Here is a 25,480-nt window from a genome sequence, read left to right on the forward strand (position 1 = left end):
CCCCCCCCCCCCCATTCCATCTTCATTGCATTACTCCTCCAGTCCTCCCTCTTTCCTTCTCTGTTCCATTCCTCCTCCTTCAGCCCTCCCTCTTTCCTTATCTGTTCCATTCCTCCTCCTTCAGCCCTCCCCCTTCCTTCTATGTTCCATTTCTCCTCCTCCAGTCCTCCCCCTTTCCTTCTCTGTTCCATTTCTCCTCCTCCAGTCCTCCCCTTTCCTTCTCTGTTCCATTCCTCCTCCTTCAGCCCTCCCCCTTCCTTCTATGTTCCATTTCTCCTCCTTCAGCCCTCCCCCTTCCTTCTCTGTTCCATTTCTCCTCCGTTCCATTTCTCCTCCTCCAGTCCTCCCCCTTTCCTTCTCTGTTCCATTCCTCCTCCTTCAGCCCTCCCCCTTCCTTCTATGTTCCATTTCTCCTCCTTCAGCCCTCCCCCTTCCTTCTATGTTCCATTTCTCCTACTCCAGTCCTCCCCCTTCCTTCTCTGTTCCATTTCTCCTCCTCCAGTCCTCCCTCTTCCTTCTCTGTTCCATTTCTCCTCCTTCAGCCCTCCTCCTTCCTTCTATGTTCCATTTCTCCTCCTCCAGTCCTCCCTCTTTCCTTCCGTGTTCCATTTCTCCTCCTTCAGCCCTCCCCTTTCCTTCTCTGTTCCATTTCTCCTCCTCCAGTCCTCCCTCTTCCTTCTGTGTTCCATTTCTCCTCCTCCAGTCCTCCCTCTTCCTTCTGTGTTCCATTTCTCCTCCTCCAGTCCTCCCTCTTCCTTCTGTGTTCCATTTCTCCTCCTTCAGCCCTCCCCTTTCCTTCTCTGTTCCATTTCTCCTCCTCCAGTCCTCCCTCTTCCTTCTCTGTTCCATTTCTCCTCCTTCAGCCCTCCCCTTTCCTTCTGTTCCATTCCTCCTCCTCCTTCAGTCCTCCCTCTTCCTTCTCTGTTCCATTTCTCCTCCAGTCCTCCCGTCTTCCTTCTCTGTTCCATTACTCCTCCTCCAGTCCTCCCTCTTTCCTTCTCTGTTCCATTTCTCCTCCTCCAGTCCTCCCTCTTTCTTCTCTGTTCCATTACTCCTCCTCCAGTCCTCCCTCTTCCTTCTCTGTTCCATTACTCCTCCTCCAGTCCTCCCTCTTTCCTTCTCTGTTCCATTTCTCCTCCTCCAGTCCTCCCTCTTCCTTCTCTGTTCCATTTCTCCTCCTCCAGTCCTCCCTCTTCCTTCTCTGTTCCATTTCTCCTCCTTCAGCCCTCCCCTTTCCTTCTGTTCCATTTCTCCTCCTCCAGTCCTCCCTCTTCCTTCTCTGTTCCATTTCTCCTCCTCCAGTCCTCCCTCTTCCTTCTCTGTTCCATTTCTCCTCCTTCAGCCCTCCCCTTTCCTTCTCTGTTCCATTCCTCCTCCTTCAGTCCTCCCTCATCCTATAGAAAACTCATACTCCTTTTTAACATCCTGATTGGCCAGAAAGCCGGCTCCATGCTTCTCGCCACATAGTGACGAGAAGCACGGAGACGGCTTCTCTGCTAATTGGAAAGCCGGGTGGCAAGTCATTACATGCTGCCTGGCTACCTGAATGGGACTTCCGGTACTCGGTATCGAAAAAATAATAATATCGGTATATATATATATATACACACCGTTGTTACTAGCCAAAGTATTTGTATTTCAGTTAACCTAATACTGTGATATCCACAGTTCTTCCACACAGTAGGGTCTGGTAGTGCAGCAGACCTTATTTTTCTCTGCCGCAGCTAAGAAACATACAGACCCCCCCCAATGCAGTTTCAATTCTGTCTGAGTGACTGGCTCAAAAGAAGTATGCTCATCTGAAGTTCTAACTTCTCTTGCTGCATGCGTGCTACACCTCAGTGCGTTAGAAAATGCTGCAACAGCTTTTTATTTCTCTCATTACAGGTTTAGTTACATAAGGATGCACAGCAAAGTTCTATAAATGTGGAGAATGGAATGTTCACTACATCCAGGGGTAACTGCAAGCCACAATTACACATACAGTAACATTGTGATTCAAGTGGGTAAAAGTGCTCTTACATAATTATCCAGTACCAGGACACGGTATAATCCTCAAAGATCTTCATGGCCACCTGCCGGGCCTCCAGCACCACGTTGGCCTTCCTGTACGGAACAGATCACCGGTTATGGTCACAATGTAATATGGGTAGAGATCAGGGCTATAATAACACTAGGCACACCGCAATAATAAAACATTTCTATAGAAGCTTCTTCCATTTTGTCATGCAGTTCTTTTTAGCATAAATTATTTTGGAAATGCATTATTGGAGACATGTTCATGTGCTATATATTCACAGCTACTTTTTAACTGTAGCAAAGAGAAATAAAACTATTTTCATATTTACTAAACTATAACGGGTCTTGACTCGTCTCCACATCCCCTGTAAGCCGTCTAACTTTCTAGAGCTTGTGCTTAATTTATTAGAAGAGCTTCTAACCCTTCCTCACGCTACAAACGTCTTTTAATTTTTATCGGAGGAGAAATTTCCCATGACGTTCAGTCCCGTCAAGGAGTGAGGGGTAACCTCCACCAATAGGGGAACCAACAGCAATAAAAATCAGGTGGAGGTGCCAACTTCCCCCTGCTCAATCTAAAAAAAAATATATAGGTTTTGGCTGGAGTTTGGCTGACAAAAGGCATCTGCCATACACTAACCAACTTGTATCAAGCAATGACAGTTCAGAGCAAGGTATAACAAGGTTTCAGAGATCTATAGCACTGTTCCTGAAAATCTTCCAGCCCTTAGGAAGTGTTTCATAGAAAAGTCATCCCCAAGCAGGATGGAAGAAACTACAGTGTTCCAGGGAGACACACGTGATCATGGGAATCCTTTTTTGCTTTAAAGATTTACTTGCGAAAAGCTCTACTAAAAAAACGTAGATGATCATCAGGATAAGCACATGCAGAGGACATTGTGAGGACACAAGTAAGCTCAGAGCACCAGGAAAGAACTGCTGCCTGGGTTGGTAGACAAGAGGAAGATGCACTGAGGGCTGGTCGTCTCTGTACTCACTTGGCTCCTTCCAGCAGGTCAGACACATTGCGCTGTTTTTGGCCTCTTCCATCATCAAATGTTGTTACGTTGCCAACGGTAATCACTCCCTTATCAGAATTAATGGCCGGGAAGCACCTTCTGGTGACTACAGAACCAAACACATCGATCAGCGAGCATACTACATCAAATTCACAACATTATACAACCATTAATAGCAATGTCCTTCCCAGGATGTGACATGGAGTCTGTCCCTCCCACTACAGGGTGACACAGACAGGAGGAGCTATGTGACATGGAGTCTGTCCCTTCCACCACAGGGTGACCCAGAAAGAACTAGGAGTCTATACTTCCCACCCACCATGAACAATCTATGAACAATTACCACTTTGGGTATAATAATTTAGCATTAAAAATAAAAGAGGGTTGCAGATTGGCTCCTATAGGTTACTGTACATTCAGGTTGCCCCTCACCTTTTAAAAAAAAAAAACCTGCAAGTACAGAGAAATGTTGAACTGACAAAAGTCCAATTTGCGACCAAACTGCTGCACTAAAATCCCAGAGAGTGTCGTCAGCAATGCCTGTTTTCTCCCCTGTTGAATTACATCACACCTCCCACTTATGCTATGGAGTTGAAAAGGAGAGGTGCCCTGTAGTCCAGCATAGGACAGCTGGGTAGAGCTAACAACACTGCTGGGTATTTCAATGTAGCAGAGGCAATGTTTTGCCAGCTCAAAAAGGAAATGAAGAGCTCACTGGATTTCTGGCAGAAAAAAGGTATTTATTTCTGCAGTGTTTTAAAAGAGATAAAAGATTGGGCAATGTGCAGCTATAAGATGTACTGATAAAGTTTTGTGTCCCAACATACACATCGTAGCTCATTTATAATGCACCAGGCAGATGGCATTCACACGGCACTAGCGCCCCTCGATGGTGCTGAGGAGTACAGGAAACTTTTATAATAACCCCCTTTAATGCCATCAGTATATCTGTTCAGTGTCGCCCCCAGGGTCGGATTTACTCTCTGCTGCCCCAAGGCCAGGTTCCTCAATGCGCCCCCCTACCCGCCAACCCAAGCTCCCATGGAGAATGGCAGACCAGCAGGCTGCATACAAGCAATATCAGCGACATCACTGGGATCACTTGTACAAAACAAGCGGCAGCTTCCCCGCTCTACATTTACCTCCGCTTGCCCAAAGCAGGGCTAAATGTAGAAAACAACTACCTGCCAAGCGCCTGGAACTACATGTCCCGGGCATCGGAGATAGGAATTCCACACCCCTGCTGCCCCTCTACTTCCTGCTGCCCCCTGGTTGGCCTTGTGGGAAATCCAGCCCTGGTCGCCCTCTGATGCTTAGGAGGAGTACTCACATGGTTTGCTCGGAGTAATCATGGCCGGACAATCTCGATCTCTCAGCACCTCAACTGGGCTCTAAAATATTATTATACAAATGAAGAAAATTAAGGAGAGGACACACACCAAAACCCATACTCCCCGCCCTCTACCCAACAAATCATACACAGCAGGAAAAAAGACAAAAGGACTAACCAGAAAATCTGTAATGGCTGAATATTAACAAGCCGAATATCAGACATGCACCTTTTTTTGTTTTCTTTGCAATAAGTCTAAAAAAATGTTCATCTTAAAAACACAGACAAAAAGGGGGGAAAACCCCAACAACTGTCAGGGCAAAGGTAAGGGCATCATACCGCCAGGGAGGTATAAAAAGGGTCGAACGCGCGTTTCACTGAACTTAAAAACAAGCTGAAAAAACGCGCCTATAGTAACTCCCACGTGTGAACCCAGCCTTAGACCAAAAACGGGTTACTTGCGGGCAACCCCACCAGATGTACACAAAAGTGCCTTCCGCAGAACAGCCCCTGAACCAGAAGAAGGGTAGGAGGGAAGGGCTTTAGGGACATGCATCTTTTTTAAATGCAGAGCACCACAATGCTCAGCATTCATGTGCATGGGGTGCCATTCAAAATAATGGCTCTGCTACACACCATGGGAGTTGCCGTATGTTGCAAAAATGTGTAATAAAACATGTGTTACAGCACTGCACCCATGTGAAGGAAGATCAAGGCCTCCATACATGGCCCATGGACTGAACAAGTGAAAATCAGTTGATCCACGCAAGCAATGAGGGTGTCTACAAAACAGCTATTGTTTTTTAGGCAGCCACAGAACCCAGCGTTGGCACACAGGATGCAATCACTGATCCGCGTATAATTCTCCACCCGGCCCAATCAATTTTTAAAATCTACTTTTTTTGAGCCGGGTGATGCATGCAGTGTCACCCACGGCTCAACTTTCAGTTGATTCAGCTAAAATTTGGCAAAAACTCGCATAGTAACCCTCAAAACAAGTAGACCAGTCATTTGAGATTCATCACCACCTTAAAGTGACCCTGTCCCATTGAAAAAGAATAAACCAGACCCATTCTGTATAAGAATAGGTTTCAGGATTACCTTTCCAGTGGGCATTGTGTTAAACTACTGTGTCCCTAGAGATGTAGCTGCTGGTGGAAAGAGCCAAAACGCCCAGCAGGGGCCACGCTATCCGCAGGACCCGAAAGTGTCAGATAGCAGCAGTGATGCCAGGAACTCTAAAAAGAGAAAAGTTTTTCAACACCACCCATTGGAGGTGCAAGTATAAACTTCTACAAGATGGTTTTGCTTTATTCTTTGATGAGGACAGGGTTACTTTGAAGGAGAACTACGGGGAGAGTGAAATACACTCATCCCCATAATTAGTGCGGACGTGCGACACTGCTGCCGTCACACGTCGGCTCTATAGATCAAGAACTGATCGATCACAAACTGCTGATCGCTCAGTTCTCGATCTTCTCCCTGCAGAGAGAAGTGACTGTCAGTCACTTCTAGATAATTGCAGAAGCGTCACCAGCACACCAAATCCTTATAGGATCAAAATCACTGCACATGTTGGATTGTTTATATAACCCCTTTTTTTCCTGGTATAATTGTATGCTTTACATATGGCGGTTAGATATGACTAATTTGCAACAATACTTTGGTTTCTCTTTCACTTGAAAATAGTGAATAGAAGCTTGTCTTTCTAATGATTCCATTGTTCACAGCTGTTTGGTTGTTTGACGTCATGTGACGTCAGGGGGTGTGTCTAAGGGTGTTTCTGCACTGCTTTATGTCTATTTAAACCCTCTCTGTTCTATATATTAGGGGACGTTTAGGCTGGGTTCACACCTAGGCGTACCGAATATGCGCGTTTGTCGAGCATTTCGTGTCGCTCGATTCGCGGTAAAAAACGCTACTTGGCTGTATCCCAGTGGAAACGCACGACAAAAACGCCCCAAAGAAGCTCCTGTACTTCTTTGGGCGTAGGACGTTTTGTAGCGCGTTCATATGGCCTGTAATGCGCCCACGTGTGAACCATACCCATAGGAAATAATGGGATTTCGGTGTTTGAGCGTTTTGCAGAGCGTAGGAACGCGCTACAAAACGCCCAGGTGTGAACCGGGCCTCAAAGGGTAATGTAGAGGGGGATAGGCACATATAAGGTTTATTAATGGAATGTTATTTTTGGGATAATATTTAGGTATATGAAGAGTAGGAACACAGGTATATAGGGAGGGAGGAGGATAGACTAGAGGATTTAAAGAAAGTAACACAACAATTGGAGTATTGTTTATAAGACATCATACTTGAACACATGAAGAGTTTACACATAAGAAGAGTAGAGTAAATACTAAGAGGAGGTGGAGGGGGAGTCACAGACACAGAGTATAGTGTATGGAGAAGGAATAACACAAGAGGTGTATATAAAAACTGACTCTCTTCCGACCCTCCTCCAGAAGAAGATATGAATGGTGGAATGAATGAGGGAAGAATGAGGAGGTAGATTTGGTAGGAATTGTATATGGAAGATAGATGTATGAGTATTTATGCTTTGTTTCTTTTAAAAATACAATAAGTAAATTATACTGTAATTAAGTACAATTATAATAATAAAAACATATTAAACAAAAAATAAATAAACCCTCTCTGTTCTTATCATTGTGTCATTGCTATACCTGATGAAGGGACCCTGTGTGGCCCCGAAAGCGCTTGTGTAACTGACATGAGTTTGCAATAAATCTACGAATTTTGATCCTATAAGGATTTGGTGTGTTGGTGACGTTTCTGCAATTATCTGTATTTGGCGGCTCCATCCGCAGTCATTCCAAGCACCCCCTCCCCGATCACGGGGTCATACCGGTAAGGAGTGCAAGTAGCCTTTTCTTCTTTTTTTTTTTTGTTAGTCACTTCTCCCTGCAGGGATTCCCCTCTCTCTGTTCCTTCAGCGCAGCGGGGTGGATCAGGGCAATAGTGCTGGGATATTACCCGGCTGCAGTACATCTCTGCGCTGTCAGCATGTAGTGAGCAATAGCCTGTAATTTGCTGAGTTTTTGATCTCAGGAAGTGATTAGTAAATGTCCTCCGTGACCCCAAAGAGAATCAACAGCAAAAAAGGTTTGGTCATAGTTCTCTTAAGTTACAGAAAATGTTGGGTTTGGTAATGCTACAGTCACAGTGAGGACACACAAATGAAACGTTAAAGCTAAACTACAGGCACACCATTAAATACATAGATCTGTACTTCTGTCCATCCATTCCTGAAATTACACAGACTGTATAACCAGGTGGATAACTCCACTTGAAGGAATACCACAGCGGTGTCTTCACCAGCAGCCTAGACAGTGACAGCAGCAGAATGATGAAGTCATCTCTCTGCTCTCACATCTCTGCAGCATGCCTGACTGCCTCCCAGTGCTGTCCCTTCCTCTCCTACTACCATTTGTATAGGGATTGCAAGAGGCTGATACAAAGTCAATTTCAGGTACTCATACAGTAACTTGTGTCTTTTATATTTCCCTGGGATTCAGCTTGAAGTCATTAATGGAGTCACCTTGGAGAAGTCGTTGAAGCCATCCCTGCAGAACTTCTTGTAGTAGTCAAAGTTTTGCTGGGTTGTTGCCACACTGAGGTACGTGAGGAAACGGTCCGGGCATTTCTCCACACAGATCTGTCAAAAGGAACCAAAATCCAAATGATATGCGTCATAAGGTCCGCTTATAAGCTAGTGTATATACTGTATGTACACACATGTATAGATGGAGTTTGATTGAACAGTTTAACATAACAAGCAAATACAAGATACAAACTGAACCAGCAGCACCTAAAATATTTAATACGCTCATTCTTTTCTCTACCAGATTTATAATAAGTAGCCCATTAGATAAAGAGATAAATCTATAAATCTAGGACCCCATGATTCAGGTATGTATGGAGGGGGCTGCAGATGTGACCATGTTTAAGGTTACACTCGGAATATGGGCGAAACATGAAATAAAAAAAAAAAAGGTAAAACTTGGCACTTCTTTAATTTACTAACCTGCATCTGTAAAAATTAACTCCAGATAAATGGCAAATTAACTCTTGTAGTGGGGCTACCCCTGCGCTGCAAGGGTTAATTGTTCATTTTGGTCTAGGGTCTAAAAATTTTTTTAAAAAAAAGGTATACTCACCTGATCCTCGGCCATACCCGACTGTTAGACCGGTCCCTGCAGCCTCTGCTCCCCCGGGTTCAGGTGGTCTAAGCCCCACTGACGTCCATACGTTTAACACAAGTCCACTGACTTGGACTGGACGTGGGAATGTCGAGGGACATACCACAGCCTGAGCGGGGAGTGGTCACCACCAGAGGATTGAGGATCGGGTGAGTATAGCTTCTTTATTTTGGACCCACAGACCAAAAATGAGCACTTAACCCTGACAGTTGGGGTAGCCCCACAGCAAGGGTTCATTTGTAATGTGTGTGGGGTTCTTCTTTAAAGGCACACCATAGATCCGAGGCTACGCTATAAAGTAGTCTTTTGTTTTGAGGAGCTTGAAAAGTTTTCAATGATGGTACAAAAAGTCTGTGGCCAGGAAGGAGGCTGCGGAGAGAAGAGAACTGCAATCTGTGTGCGAGCAGCGGTCTCTCTGCAGCAGATGACATAACACCCCACCCCGGCCAATCCAGAGAGCTCTGCGATCCAAAGGGGAGCATTAGCTTTGCAGATTGCCTTGCTCTGACTACATGGGAGGCATGTTGGAGCCATTCCATAGAGTCAAGAGACAATGCGCCGCTATGTACAGGAGATACACCGAGTATCCTGTTTTTATACAGGCAGGAAAGAGAACAACTTTGAATCAGATAAAACCAGCATGTTTATCTTGCAGCTGAATCCACACAGAAAATCTTTAGACGAGGAGACCACATGCCAAGTCAGTCATGTGAGCATAGAAGCGTAACCACATGTGACGCCGTTGTCTCTCCCGCACTCCCAGCCGCTGATCATGTGTCTCACCTGCGGCGTTGGACACTGGAACTCCAGGAGCACAAGCGGGCTGGCGCACTTCATGATGTTGAAGTAGAACAGGAACGGCTTTTTCCTGTAGGTGCAAAAAAGAATTGTTCAACTTTTTACAATCTCAAAACTGGTACAAAAAAAACAAAACAGCAACGTTTGTATTTTTCAGGATTTTTTTTATTTTTTGTGCCCTTTTTGTCAGCAGACAAATACTCAATAGTCAACTGGGAACTTGTTTTTGCCTTCTGAAAAAGCTGACCCAAAACCATTTTAGTCCCCTTCTTCATTCTAATGTTGCACAGCTCACAGTTAAGCTGCCCATACATTCAGTGGCGTAACAATAGCCATAGCAGCCCATGCAGCTGCTATGGGGCCTGGGGGTGGAAGGGGGCCCCATAAAGAATTGCAGAAGATGCTTTTGGCTCTGAACCCCCTATGACATTTGCAATGAAGAGCTTGCTTCAGATGTACAGAAGGAGGCTCTCCTGCTATCTGTACTTGATTTAGATTCTACAGGGTTGCCGGGGGGGCCCCCCATCAAAATTATGCTATAGGGCTCTATGATCTGGAAAGCCTCCCCGCTGTGTAACCAGTCATGGACGGAGCACCTCCTGGTAATCACAGGCGGCGTGTCAGCCAGCTTGTGACAGCTATTTTAGGTAACAACAGCGGGCTTTCCCATTGCTGTGTATAACCTAACTCAGTGAGGCCAACAAGCTACAACAAGCCTCTGACATGGAGTCAGAGGCTTGAGCTCTGTGGATGATTTGGACCAATTGCAAAGCACCATTGGTCCAAGCTGTCCAACCAAAAAAACACACAACACATTGACGGCAATCATCTAGATGCCCCATCAGTGATCAGCAGGTGAGGTATAGGGAGGCTACTCCCAGAATAGCACGGTGACCCAGTCTGGGGGTCTCCTTACCTGCCACTGACCTCACTGAACGTCCCAGGCATAGGAGCAAACCACTGAGCTTTTCCGGAATTCCTCTTTAACAAGGGGCTGCTGGTTTAAATCTTTTAGCGAGCAACAGGGTCACTTTCAATGTGAACATGGAAAAATCCCTACTATACTTTCCCAGCAAAGATGCCGACATTCTGGAGAGACACTTGTTGGCTGAGCTTAGTGTAGATTGGTGACTTACTCATTACGGGTGCCAGCTTGGCCGCAAAATTCCCCCCTGCTGTCAGTGGGATATATCACCTTCCTCGGGTCTCCATATGTCCACGCTGCAAAAGGAATAAACAACAATAAATCAGAGACCGTCGCTAAGGAAACACAGATCATCCTCTCCTCTTCCTTGCCAAAATCTAATCATCAATAATCTGATCAGTGACTGCAGAAAAAAAATGGCTGCCGAAGTTCCATTCTAATGTCTCCCATAATCACATTTCCTCCTCTAGCATGCAGAGTCACCAGTGAAGGAGCAGAACTGATGGTCATCTCTCTGCTCTCCCCTCCAATCATGGTCACAGAGAGAGCTGGTGAGCCAAAACTCTCCACAGAATACAGGAGATGACAAAATGAGGATAAAAGCAGAGGATGCAATTTATACTAGCAGAACCGACATAATACATTATTTATTCATGGTTTAGGATTAAAGGTTAAAAGTTTTTTTTTTCTGCAACCTGTTGCCCTTTAGGAAGATTTTACTTCACTTTCTATCCTGTACAGACAACAGGAATTAAAAGGAAATGTCTCCTCTTGGACGGTAGTCAACACAACAAGAGTTCCCATTGGAAGATTTCCCCAATATTGATGTTCTGGTGACTGCTCAAAGTTTCCATCACTTTCAGTCCCAGTGTCATCGATCACATGAATAAATACCGGCCAATACCCTGCTTCAACATGCTAATAATTTATTTTCAAGGAACATCATTACATGTTAGACCCAGGAATATCACTGGGGCTCTGTGCTTCTCTTTTCCGTACAGGCAGATCATGGCTGGTGGGAGGGGCCAGCAGGGAGCTGTACATAGCTTCCTGAAAACATCACAGCACCCTGCCTCAGTCATTTCCTCTTGAGCCCTCAGCCTTGTTGGAAGCAGTGGGCTGGTTCTTGTGAGGAGTTAAGCAAATATAAAAATGCCATGTTGGGTGGATGTCAGTTTGGATAAGTGGGTGCACCTAGGCAGGCTGCATATGCATCTAGACAGCCCTAGGTAACGCCCACTTGTGATGCTGAGCCTCATGATGAAAAGAACTGAAATCCCAATGAATGGTGCAGGTCAGGGACAGTCAAGCTGGGGAGGAAAGCACTAGATGATGCTGGACATTCTCCAGCCTGGAAATGGCTGCAGCTTCTAGCGCACATTGTGAGAAGGTCGCAGTCTGCAGAGAAAATCAGAGTAAGCAATTATAGTCCAGGAGAGGAGAGGAGCCGGTACAACTGTGCGAGATGCTTAAATTATTTCAGATCAGGACTAAATAATGATTTCCTAGACCTACCATGAGGCCAGTGATGAAGCAAGAGCGTTATTTCCCCAACACTCACTTGACATTTAAGTCTTGTAGACCAAAATGGTAAAACAGAGAACAATGGTTCCATTAATGGCTGTTTAGTTTTGTGGGCACATCCAGACCTGTCTCAGTGAACAGTATGTACAGCCGTCTTCTATAAAAGGTTTAGGCTGGGTTCACACCTAGGCGTTTTTACAGCGACAAAAAAAGACGCGACAAACGCGCGTTTCTGAGGACTACCTGGCTGTATCCCAATGGATATACGCGGCAAATACGCCCCAAAGAAGCTCTTGTACTTCTTTGGGCGCAGGGCGTTTTGTAGCGCGTTCATACGGCCATTTTAATCACCACTGTTTTATTTTTTGCTATATTAAGGAAAAATTATTAAAAATGTTGAATTTTTTTTTTTCTTTACATTATATTAGGAAACAATGATTTGCCATATTTTTGGTAAAAATATAAAAAGACGGGGTCACGTCGGGTAAATAGACACCAAACATGTCAAGCTTTAAAATTGCGCGCACCCGCGAAATCACAAAAAACTACCATACCCAAAATTGACCATAGGCAAAACACTTTAAAAGCTTTTACCTCTCATCAGTTTAGTGTTATCAGTGATTGATGGCCCTTGAATTATTGTTCTCATTTCGACGTCCGCGACGATATGTAACATGTGCGGCGTAATGGGCGCAATCGTTGTTTTCGCACGTATGCGCACCCGACGCATGTTTGCATTCGTGTATGGGGGGGACTTGGAAAAAAAATGGTTTTATTTTATTCTTTTTTATGTGTAACTTTAAATTGGGGGGGGGAATTTTTTTCCTATTTTTTTTTTCACTTAAATTTATTGCTATCACATAGGGGGCTAAGAAACCCTCTTATGTGATAGCAAAAGATGTGACAGGTCCTCTTTATGGAGACATCAGGGGTCTCCAAGACCCCTAATGTCACTTAGGACCCCCCTGAAGAAGCAGAGATCTGCTTCATCAGCTTCTCTCCAGCATCTGAAGCTGGAGAGTGACACAAGAATGCGGAAGTGATGCAATATACACCACTTCCACTATGCTGGTCCCGGGCTCGCAACGGGCACAGCGGAGCTCGAGACCAGCGTGACAGCAGGAGGGGGGGGAGGCGCACATACCGGGACCTCATGCAAGCGATCCTGTATGTTAAAAGGCATTGCTGCTTGTTTTTACATTTTAGGTCTTTTCCGCTCCTGCGCGGCTGAGCGGACGTCTAAAGACACCCACTCAGATCTAGAGGGCTCTCGGCCGGCCGTTTTTTTACAACGGCCGGCCGGGAAGTGGTTAATACTGTGTGATAGGAAAGCTTTGTTAGTATGATGTGGGATTCTCATCAATGTTAACAACTGGGTTGCAAACTGCAATGAGATTAGGGAAGAGCACTAAGTACAGTAATACCTCGGTTCACGAATGCTTCTGTTCGCGAACAATTAGGTTCGCAAACAGGAAGTTTGGCAAAATTTTGGTTCCGTTTGTGAACTCCAAATCGGGTGACGAACACGACCATCTTCTCCGCTCTGACACGTGGTCGTGGCTTACTGTAGTCAAGATTGTGGTCGCAGACAGACCTGTGCACACTTGCTGTGAAGCTTTTTAGCACATACAGTACTGTACAGTATTGTTCAATCCAGCATGGCTCCAAAGAAAGTGCAAGGCAAGCATGGTGGTAAAAAGAGAGTGCGGAGCGGTAATTAAGGTGACAAGAACGTTAATGTTCAACCTCTTCATACTGTACTGTGTGTCATATGTTTGCGGTAAAAAAAAAAATACATATGTTTCAGAACAGATTGACCTGAATTACATTGAACCTTATGGGGAAATTTGATTCGGTTCTCAATCAGAATCGTGGAACGAATTAAGTTTGTGAACCAAGGTACCACTGTACTAGCTTTTTAATTAGACAAAAAGTTCTTTTCGGATAGATACATAGATCAAAAAATAATACTCACCCACAATCCCCACAGCCACATATCCAATAATGGCCAGTACTATGAGAATACAGCACAGGATGTCCGTACAGCTTCTGCAACACAAAATAAAGATTGCTAAAAGTTACTATACATTCAGCATACAAGATCCATCAACCCAAAACTAGACCACCATGTAAAAGGGGGCTCCTAGTATGAGAGGGGGACTATAATGAGAAAGAATTTTAATGTAAAAGAGGGGTTCCTGATGTGAAGGGGAGAACCCCTTTTCTTTGTGTTTTTGCTTTGGGTGCTGCCTTAATATCCATACCAGGCCCCTATCTGGCATAAGGGTCTGATATGAATTTGGAGGAGACAGACATCATTTTTTACATTTGAGCTTTTTACATTTTAGACTGGAACGCCTCAAGAATTTACGTACTTTGAAAGGGTGTTGCGTCTGAAAAAAGGTTGAGAAACACTGCATTAGGTGCCCCCTGGATTTCTGTCATCTCAAACCGAACACATGGTGCCCCCTGGATTTCGGTCATCTCAAACAGGACATAAGGTGCCCCCTGGATTTCTGTCATCTCAAACAGGACATTAGGTGCCCCCCGGATTTCTGTCATCTCAAACAGGACATAAGGGGCCCCCCGGATTTCTGTACAGGAAATAGTGAAACGAAGGCTTCTATAGGATAAGGTTATTGGATGATCCAACAGGAACGCTGCTTCTAAAAAGGAGCCAAAACAATCTAAATTGCTGAAGAGAGTACTGACTATAGATTTTGCTCGGAGATGAGATTTAAGTACAAGAACAGAATTCCTTCACAGGCTTTGCTTTCTCTGTATGGTTTATGTTCCCAATAAAAGTCTTCCAGCTATTTTATTTATGAGTCACTTAAAGTATGAATTACATCCTACCGCATCTAATGGACGGTCTGTACCACAGTGCATTACAATCACCCGGGGATTCCGAGTACAGCGCACTGACGAGTCTCATCCTGGAAATAGGACAGGATGAGGAGTAACTGTGCGGCCATATTGAACATCGACTCTCCTGGTCAGTTAAATCACAGTGCCACCCCATACTAAGGAAGAAGCAATTGTGCGGCCATATTGAACATCGGATCTCCAAGTCTTTGGTACCACGTCTCTATTATAGGAGGGGGCCAGCCACCCTGCACAAGGAGAGAGAGCAGCAGTGGCCAGTCTTTATTATAGGAGGGGGCAGGGACTAGACCAGCCACCCTGCGCAAGGAGAGCAGCAGTGGCCAGTCTTTATTATAGGAGGGGGCAGGGACTAGACCAGCCACCCTGCGCAAGGAGAGCAGCAGTGGCCAGTCTTTATTATAGGAGGGGGCAGGGACTAGGCCAGCCACCCTGCGCAAGGAGAGCAGCAGGAAGCAGTCGTTATTACAGCAGGGGGCGGAGACCAGACCAGTCACCCTGCACAAGGAGAGTGAGCAGCAGTGACCAGTCTTTATTATAGGAGGGGGGCGGAGACCAGACCAGCCACCCTGCACAAGGAGAGTGAGCAGCAGTGACCAGTCTTTATTATAGGAGGGGGCGGAGACCAGACCAGCCACCCTGCACAAGGAGAGTGAGCAGCAGTGACCAGTCGTTATTACAGAAGTGGTCGGAGACCAGACCAGTCACCCTGCACAAGGAGAGAGAGCAGCAGTGAGCGGTCTTTGTTACAGGAAGCTCCAAGTCTCACACTGGATTACTGCCCAGACCTGGAAGAAATACACAAAGCTCACCGAGATTCCAGGAAGAATACACATGGCTCTTGTATGAAGACAATATAAATTTAGCTCAGATTTCAGCTTTTATCTTCTCTAAAAAAAGGTTTGGATTTAGATGCACTCTAATGTGTCATCAAACAAAGGGTGATCGCTGACTTACCTGTTGTGTATCGGGCCTTTAAAAGACGGGTCATACTTCCTTGGTTCACCTGCAATAGAAAAATAAATATATAAAGTGAATTATCAAGTATGGACAGGCAACAACCATAAGCAATATTTGAGCTACTAATGTGATCCAGCAAATCCTGCAACTCTGCTAAAGTCAGAAAGTTCACTCCGTTTACCTTACTCTGAGTATTGTGAAATCCAGAATACAGAGCACCGTACAGGGTCCCTGGGAGAATTTCCACCCAGTGATATCACAATGAAACTTTTAGAATCTGATCGATTGCCGTCAGAAATGTCTGCCCTTATGTTTTCATTATGCATTAAAAGGCGCGATTCTTCATTCTTACCGAGTGTTCCTTTAAACTTTGTTTTATACAGCGAAGAGTACAAACACTCCGGTGAAATAAGTTCCCTAATAAGTGACTTCAACATCATCTACCGTATTTGCCGGCGTATAAGACGACCCCCCACTTTTTGTGTAAAAATATAGGTTTTGGTCTATACTCGTCGTATAAGACGAGTATAGCCCAAAACAATGTTTAAATGCACTTACTAACCTCCTTGGCGGTATTCCCGAGTGTGGCTCGGGGTTAATTTTCAGTACCATAAGTGTTAACCCCGAGCCACACTCAGGATTACAGTCTCTTACCTTGTCCAGGATCCCAGCAGCGTCCTCCATCTTCCGTCCTTCAGCTACTACCGCGCTGAGCCAATCACGGCAGGCTTTGTATTCAGTAAATACAGGCTTTGTATTAAAGAATACAAAGCCTGCCGTGATTGGCTCAGCGTGGTATACTGTATGTAGCCGAAGCTACATACAGTATACCGAAGTATACCCGGCGTATAAGACGACCCCCGATTTTCGGGCGATTTTTTGGGGTCTCAAACCCCGTCTTATACGCCGGCAAATACTGTAATGTACTTTTTATGTTGTAGCCTTTAAAGTGAACCCCCTTTCACTAAAAATCAAATCAGCATACAGCTCCGCATGCCAATATGAAATCATCTCACATTCATTAAACACGTTTTTATTTTACTAACAACTATACTTTTTCTACTTCCTGGTCCTCTTGGGTATTAGTGATGTAATCTGTGCCCAAGCGTTGCATCCTGGGAAGATTACATCAGAAGAGCATTGCTGGGAAATCCAATATATAAGCTCATGAGATCTCAGGGAAAGACATTTCCTGTCCCTGAGACGATGTGCATGTGACTAGGACATGTGACCATGCACCAGATTTCCAGGAAGTAAAGGGAGGTGGATTAATCTGCTCTTAGTAAAAATAAAAAAATGGCCGCTGTGAGAAGAATGGGGAGGAACAGAAAAATAAGGTTTGCAAAGAATACAAAGCTGACAATTATTTAGAAGTATCTGTGTAGATTGTCCTCACTAAACATTTCTAAAGATGCCTTTGTTGTAATCTCCAAGATATGGGTGAAGTTCTTTTTTGGGTAAAGTCCAAGCACACCAAATATCAATTTAATCGATTCTACATTACAGAAAATGCAGCAGGAAAAGTGACACTGCGGAGTCAGGAGACAAGGGGGGGTCCCTGGTTACAGTCCCTGGTTCCGATTTCCCTGTGGGAAGGGACATGCATTCACTTCTAATACCAATCATGTACAGCAGACGGTTGACTTTTCAGCGATGGAACAAATTTAGATTCAACTGGAAGGGCTCCGCTCAAACATTTTTGTTGCTGCTTTAGAAAGCGAAAATTCACCATTAAAGCAGATCTCCGGAGGAATTACAAAACCCTGCACTGCAAGGGTTAAACATAGGGTTGCCACCCATCCTGGATTCACCTGGACAGTCTGGGTTTCTGCTGCCATGAAACCTGGACACAGCACTCAAAACCCGGACTGTCTGGGTGAATCCCGGACGGGTGGCAACACTACGTTTAACCCTTGCAGTGCGGAGTTTTGTAATCACCCCGCAGATCGGCTTTAATGCTGAATGTCAGGCAGATAGGGGCAACCAAAATTAAGATAGGGGCTACTGGCTCCCCCCACTGAAAGACGCAGGTTCAGGTGTGACCCCGTGTAATTACGTGCGGCTGTGTCCTCCCATAGCAATTGCACGCAGCACCTGTCCCTTCCAGGATCGGGTCATTATGGGTGTGCATGTTGTACGGACGTGCAAGCCCGTCTGAATGAACCCTTAAAGTGCATGTCAGGCAAAAAAAATAAAATTTACCCAATTTTGGAGTGTGTAAGGATTAGAACAGGGGTGAGCAACACCTGCCCTTCCGCTGTGTTTTACCTACATACCCCAACATGCCTCTGCCACTGGGAGTCATGCCTGTAACGGTCTTGCAATGCCTCATGGGACTTGTAGTTCCACAACAGCTGGAGAGCCAGAGTAGCCCACCCCTTGAATAAAACCTCTGTTAGATTTCTAACACTATCCAGGACTTGTTTAAGTCTAGGGGGAAAAAAGCATTTTTATTTGTCTGTATTGCTGCTGGAGAGTCCCATTGACTTCTTGTTTGGTAAAATGTTGTCAGCAAGACAGGAAGTAATGTTAAATCTCTCTTGTGGGGCACCGGATAGCATTATAAACCTGAGCTTGTAATCCTTCTCCTCTCTATCCACAATGGAAAAGGTTTTGGCCGGACACACAATTTTATATGAGCTTTTTTTTCCATCCCAGATTTTTGATTGTAACTACCTCAAAAATCCTCCAGCTTGGGGAACATGTAACCCACGTGCTGCAGAAAATCGGTCCAAGTCACTCCACCGGAACACCTTTCTACGTGTTGTTGACAGCGAATCTGCACAGCAATGCCAAGTAATACATTCTACTGGTGAAGAGAAGCCAGATTTGGCAGATGTAATCACAGCCTGTGGGTGGATAAAAATAATGCCTCCGTTTCCCTTCACAAGCATATATTATGTGTACCATGTGAACTCTGCATACTTGGGCCAAGTCACTTCTCCTTTGTGTTACAGACGTTTGGCCATAATTAGAGAGTGGAAGACGGAGCGGGGAGGGAAGAGACATTCCCAGATGTTTGGCAGCAATGGAGCAGGATAAAATTATACACAGCAAGAAATCAAAGAGAGGGAGAGATATGCATGACAAGATAGACAGGACCAAACGGGGCTCCGGTACCACACTGAGGAGGCAGAGATATGTACAACAGAGCAAAAGGCCAATACGGGGAAATGGTACCAGACAGAGGAGGGAGAGATATGTATGACAGAGCAAAAGGCCCATACGGGGATCCGGTACCAGACTAAGGAGGGAGAGATATGCATGACAGAGCAAAAGGCCCATACGGGGATCCGGTACCAGACCAAGGAGGGAGAGATATGTATGACAGGGCAAAAGGCCCATACGGGAAACTGGTACCAGACCGAGGAGGGAGAGATATGTATGACAGGGCAAAAGGCCCATACGGGAAACTGGTACCAGACCGAGGAGGGAGAGATATGTATGACAGGGCAAAAGGCCCATACGGGAAACTGGTACCAGACCGAGGAGGGAGAGATATGTATGACAGGGCAAAAGGCCCATACGGGAAACTGGTACCAGACCAAGATGGGAAACAGACATGTATGACGGACAGGCCCTAGGAGGCAACAATACCAGACCGAGGAGGCAAAGACACATGCATGACAGAGAGGCCCTAGAGGGCACCGGTACCAGACCGAGGAGGGAGAGACATGTATTGCAGACAGGCCCACGCAGGGCACTGGTACCAGACCGAGGAAGGAGAGAGACATGCATGACAGACAGACCCTAGAGGGCACGGGTCCTAGACTGAGGACGGAGAGATATGTGTGACAGAGACTGACCCACATGAGACACTGGTACCAGACCAATGAGGAAGAGACACATATAGGGGGTTCCCCTACCAGGACAAGGAGAGAGAAAGATGGGTCTGACAGAAACAGACCCATACAGGGGGTCCCATAGCAGACTGAGGAGAAAGAGACATACAGTACATACAACAGATAGACCCATACGGATCTCCCATACAAGGCCAAGAAGGGAGAGACAAGGGTATAACAAAACAAGCCCATACGAGGCTCCCGTAAAAGACTGAGAAGAAAGACATACGTATGACGGATAGACAGGCCCGTAGGGTGCTTATGTACCAGGCCGAGGAGGGAGAGACGGGCATACGACAGATAGACGGGCCCATACATATATACATGTTTATATTCTATACAATACACGCTTTAAAACCTCATTGAATGTGATCCACCTCAAAAGAGCCAATAAATAACTGAAATGTGACCACAAAGATTCCATCTCATAGATCAGCTCTCAGATTTGGTTAGGAACGCATTTGGGCAATTTAACAGTGTCAGGAGGTAACAATTTTTTGTTGTCCATGGCAACAGATAGAATCTCTCATCCAGCACCAGAAATGAAAGAAAATCAGTTTGGTCGCTATGGGCAAAGGCAGTTTTTGTCAGACAGGAAGGAGGTTTCATGTGACCAAGCAGAGCCGACGCTTTTTGCTCCAACGCTGAAGGCTTATAAAAGATGGAAATTGCGAGACAACGCCATGTACAGGCCGGCTTTTATTAGTCACTTGCTGTAAAGGGAGAAGACAAGTCCTATACCACACAGGATAGAATTACTGTGAACGGCACAATAGATACACAAACCAGGGTTGCCCTCCCTTAACCCTTTGGTGTCGACTTCCACGGTTTCCGAATGACTGGGTGGAGTAAGGCTTCCCTATCATGAGATTGGATGTCAGAGTAATTCCCCCGCCCATGTTCAGCCTTAATCTGCTGAAATCCTTTTTCCTGCTGTGTTTACATTCAGCCCATACACAAACAAGGGAGGAAAGGGAACTCCCTCTGTTGTAAATGGGCTCAATATATTGTAAACACTAGCAGTGTTTCCTCTTGGGATGGCTGTGATTGGTTCAAGTACAGAGCCACTCTGATTGGCTCTATACATGGTGTCTCAGCTGTCCAATGCCAACTGAGATCACATGCATCCATGGGCACACTGGCCAGTGTTCTCTGCAGTGCAGTTTTTAAATGGCCCTTGATAAATTAGTAGAACTTGCGTTTTTAGTGCAAGACCGGCTCTCAGCAGGAAGTCACTTTTTGCAGTTCTCTGTCCTACAGCATTTGTGTTGATGTTGGTAGCCCCCCACCACCTGGTCTTACATTTTGGGTAAGGACGTCAGAGATGTGACCAGTTGGACAGTGAAGAGGATCAGCTTTGGGGGACCGGCCTTATGGAAAGGAGAAAGCCTGCAGGAGCCCAGATTAGGGTAAGTATTTCATCCAATTCCAAACCCCCGAGACAAAACAAGTATTTCTCCTTTGCAGGGCAGGTGGCCCTACAAGAAAGTGTCATTTGCTAGACTCATCCACCTGACCAACCGCTCAGTGACTGCTACCCTCCTCTGCCGATCCCTGCACTGGTTTCCACTCACCCAAAAGGATCAAATTTAAAATATCCATCCATCATCAACAACTCTGCCCCCAGATATACATCAAAACTTGTCTCAAAGTATCACGCTAACCGTCCCCTCCGCTCCTCCCAAGACCTCCTGCTTTCCAGCTCCCTTGTCAACTCCTCCCATATTCTCCTCCAGGACTTCTCTCGAGTCTCTCCCATCCTCTGGAACTCTTTACCCCCAACCTGTCCATCTATCTCCCACCTCCCTAAAGAGCTACCTCCTCATCAGGGCCGGTGCTAGGATTCTAGGCAAGGTAGGCAAGGTGCATTTTTGTACTTGTCAAAATGCCCCGATGTTTGCACTATGGTTTTTTTTTCACTTACCTTCGGCGCGGGAGAGCAGCGGCGAGTCAGCGCTGGTCCAGTGGGAGGAGCTCCAGGTGGGGTCCTAATTTAGCTGGCCGTCACGCTGACTCGCCGCTGCTCTCCCGCACCGAAGGTAAGTGGGAAAAAAAAAAGCGCAAACATCGGGGGATTTTGACCAGTACAAGTACTGGTCAAAATGCCCTGTTTTTTCCACCCTCACCCTGCAGCGCCCTCAGATGGCCGCCTGACTTGCCTTGCGGTAGCACCGGGCCTGCTCCTCATGTATCACTTCCCCCTCCCTTTTAGATTGTAGACCCTCAGGGGCAGGGCCCTCCTTACTATCTTGTCTTGAATTATATTGTGATTGTAATGTCTTCGTTATATTGTAAAGCGCTGCGCAAACTGTTGGCACCATATAAATCCTGTATAATAATAATAATTTTCTACTGCTGGATTTGAACTTTAAGGGTGGCCATTTAAAGAAAGTTATCCCACCAAAAAAAAACATCTGCCATCACATGAGCACCAAGCACTGCCCAAGAGTGGCATCAGCCAGCCTATACCAGGCTTTACTAAGCCCAATTTTTGGTGAACAACAGGTCCACTTCACGATGACAACATTGCAAGTTCACAAAGACACGTGTGCAAGTCTCGGCAGATGTGTTTTTGTGGTACATGAACACCGATGTATTTTTGTGGTAAACAAAACACTATAATTACAGATAGAGGCGAGTCAGCCAGAAAGAGAGATTTCCTTGGAAGATCTGGCGACCAGAAATGCAGATTACCCTCTACTACACCGAGGAACGCCCAGTGTATATCGGCACTCAGTCAGTGCCTGGGGCATATTTACAGTGTAATGACAAGCCGAGACATTGCTGGGATTATGGCAGAACTACAGTTATTTGCTTACACACCCACCCACACAATGCTCGTTATTTATGAAGAACTCCAGCCAACAAACTTTCGAGTGACAGATTCCACTGGGACAGGGAAGAAGCTGGAGCATTTAGTTATTGACTCCAGAGGCAGTAACACTATACTTACAAAGATCAATAAAAGGAACACTCCTTCCTTGAGTCCATTTCAAGCTCTGACAATATCTTGAGCCCTGATAAAGGGGGGGCACCTGTTGCTCCCAAAACACGTTGGCTGTTTGTGTGAGAAACATTAAAATGATGCCAACTCTTCTACAATTTCCTCTTGTGTGGCTTCTATGTATGATTTAAGTAATAAAAACCTGACACAGGTTCTAGGCCTCCCTTGCAATACTAAACATGGAAAGGGAAATATAAATTGGCTAGAGTTTGACTTGGGCAAATGTACACAAAGTGTGGTATATAGAACGTTTCTTGATGCCCAGCTTCCAACTGCCTTTTGTACAGTCCATAGATTGAAAAGGAATTGGGGATACTGACTGGTTGCTATGAGCAAAAAAAAATCTTATATATATATATATATATATATAACACACACACATATACACAGGTGAAACTCGATTAGAATATCGTGCAAAGTTCATTTATTTCACTAATGCAACTTAAAGGTGAAACTAATATATGAGAGAGACTCATTACATGCAAAGCAAGATAATTCAAGCCGTGATTTGTCATAATTGTGATGATTATGGCTTACAGCTCATGAAAACCCCAAGAACCCCAAATCCACAACCTCAAAAAAGTAGATTATTACATGCAGTCAATAAAACAAGGATTGTACATGGAACAATATCGGACCTCTGAAAAGTACAAGCATGCATATGTACTCAGTACTTGGTTTGGGCCCCTTTTGCCGCACTTACTGCAATTACTTTTGCACAATATTCTAATTATTCGAGTTTCACCTGTATACACCCAATATGGGTAACCACTGTGAAGATGCATCGATGTATCAGATCATCAAAAGTTCTCATCACACAGATTTTACCAAGTCTATAAAAGTTACGTAATAATTTCTGGTCATCCAGCATTTCCTTTTTCTTCAGAGACAAGGGACAGTCCCTGATCTGCAAGGTGTTGTGGTCTCTCGCGTCTCTCTAACTTAGCCTTTCACAACCAGGGTTCCTCCTGAGGTTACTAAGAGTTCCTCGAGTAGTAAGCAGTGGAGAATTGATCTCCTATCCAAATGGATCATGTCTCTCTAATGCAGCCTCTCTCAACCAGGCTTCCATGGAATCCTGGTGTTAATAGGGGTTTCTTAAGCAATGGAGAATTGATCTCTCACCCAAACTGACCATGTCCCTCCAATTCAGCCTCTCTCAACCAGGCTTCCATGGAATCGTGGGGTTAATAGGGGTTTCTTAAAGGAGAACTATGGGGTCAGTGTTTTTCCCCATAGTTCTCCCTGGGGTAACGGGAGGACACAAACTAGCGTCCTCCCGTCACCCTAAGCTCAGTATACCGCGAGCTACAACTCGCGGTATACTGATACGCCGCACCTGGAGCGGATCCCGACTTAGATGACGGGATCCGCCCAGCTGCCTGAGTGACAGCTGGCTCTGCCTATCTAGAGGCAGAGCCAGCTGTACCTGCCCCCTCCGTTCCGCCAGTCAGCGCTGGCAGATCGGAGCGGGGAGAGGGGAATCCAGCCCCTCCCCCTGTCACGGCAGAGAGCCGTGACAGGATCGAGAGGTGAGGGAGCCCGGTATGTTTTCCCTCACCTCCCGATCTACTGAGCCGACCTGTGACAGTCTCATTGTCACAGGTCGGCTTAGAACTATGACGTGAGTGGAAATCACTCATGTCATAGTTCTCCTTTAAACAATGGAGAATTGATCTCTCACCCAAACTGACCATGTCCCTCTAATTCAGGCTCTCCAACTATGGTTCTGTGGAACACCAGGGCTACTGCTGAAGTTACTAGGGATCCCCTGAGCTGTGAGCAAAGGAGAATTTATCTCCCACTTAAACTGGCCACCAGTGCAAGAGGGCAATTTTCCACTGACCACCAACATAAAAAATGACAGCTACACTGAGTCCTAATGTTAAGGAACCCAACACATTTTCACTATCTTTTTATTACATTTAAAATTACTGAAAATAATTGTGTCATATACAGCAAGTAGGTGCCAAATAAATGTTCGAGCCTAAAGTAGGTGTCAAGTATTCTAGGTATGCCATTTTTTAAATTTAAATCTTTGTACAGTTTACTGGTCATACAAACGTCCCATGAGCTGTAGTTGTAATCATTTTAGCATGGGTTCTCTGAGACCTTAAAATTATTTCAAGGGTTCCTCGGGGGTAAAAAGGTTGAGAAAGACTGCACTGTTTCAGAGAAAAATAAAAAGATAATAAAAAAGAATTAAAATGTCCTTACATTTTTCTTCAAGTTCAACTTCAGGCAGTCCCCGGGTTACATGCAACTCCTACTTACAAACAGAGGCTATTACTTTACAGCAGGGGTAGTTGTAATGCTACTGCGATCGTGCTGACGAGGAGTGCCCGCCTTTTTGGGTCTGGTTCCTAGTACTGTACGTACATTACAGGAAGTTGGCTCTTGTTAGACGTGCAGACGAGGGGTGCCCACCTCTTCTTCCGGGTCACTGAGGTTTTTACTGCTGTCTGTATCCTCATTAGAAAGATTTAATCTCACTTCCTGTCCTTGAGACAACAGGAAGTCACCGGAAATCTACAACTAGGAAGGAAATTCACTCCTGTGTCTCCACTGAAGCTTTATCACCAATCCTTTTTTCCACGACAAACAAACATTTTCAAATTCGCAGCGACAGAAAGTGAGGTGAAATCCTCTGAACAGGAGCACACACAGCAAAACAAACGTTAAAGGGGGTTAACCCTTCCCTATGCTATCCAAAATAAAAAAATTGGGGTTGGAGTTACACTTAAAAAATGTGTTCCAACTTGCATACAAATTCAACTTAAGAACAAACCTACAGAAATTATCTTGTTCGTAACCCGGGGACTGCTTGTATATGTTCTAGACCAGGCCTTCTTAAACTTTCTCCACTCCTGACCCCTTTTTGGCCGAGGACATTTTTAGGGGACCCCAGCATCGGACGGTGTCTCTCCCCTCTTTCCCTCAACGTTGGTGTCCCCCCCCC

At 45.3% G+C, this 25,480-nt stretch overlaps 1 protein-coding gene across 3 annotated transcripts in view; it reads right to left on the reverse strand.

Moving 5' to 3' along the window:
• The window catches only part of SLC44A2 (solute carrier family 44 member 2), an 80,131-nt gene that overhangs the window by 25,147 nt on the left and 29,504 nt on the right, over positions 1 to 25,480 (reverse strand). For all 3 annotated transcript variants that reach the window (XM_018562417.1, XM_018562415.1, XM_018562416.1), the window contains exons 2-9: positions 15,673 to 15,721; positions 13,808 to 13,881; positions 10,520 to 10,604; positions 9,369 to 9,453; positions 7,925 to 8,041; positions 4,369 to 4,429; positions 3,018 to 3,144; positions 2,023 to 2,106 (exon numbers count right to left, since the gene is read on the reverse strand). In XM_018562417.1, coding sequence (XP_018417919.1) covers positions 2,023 to 2,106; positions 3,018 to 3,144; positions 4,369 to 4,429; positions 7,925 to 8,041; positions 9,369 to 9,453; positions 10,520 to 10,604; positions 13,808 to 13,881; positions 15,673 to 15,721 — 682 coding nt within the window. The remainder of the gene's footprint in view (positions 1 to 2,022; positions 2,107 to 3,017; positions 3,145 to 4,368; positions 4,430 to 7,924; positions 8,042 to 9,368; positions 9,454 to 10,519; positions 10,605 to 13,807; positions 13,882 to 15,672; positions 15,722 to 25,480) is intronic.

This window comes from Nanorana parkeri, unplaced genomic scaffold, assembly GCF_000935625.1.
Source record: "Nanorana parkeri isolate BGI_ZX_2015 unplaced genomic scaffold, ASM93562v1 scaffold576, whole genome shotgun sequence".
NCBI classification, from domain to species: Eukaryota; Metazoa; Chordata; class Amphibia; order Anura; family Dicroglossidae; genus Nanorana; species Nanorana parkeri.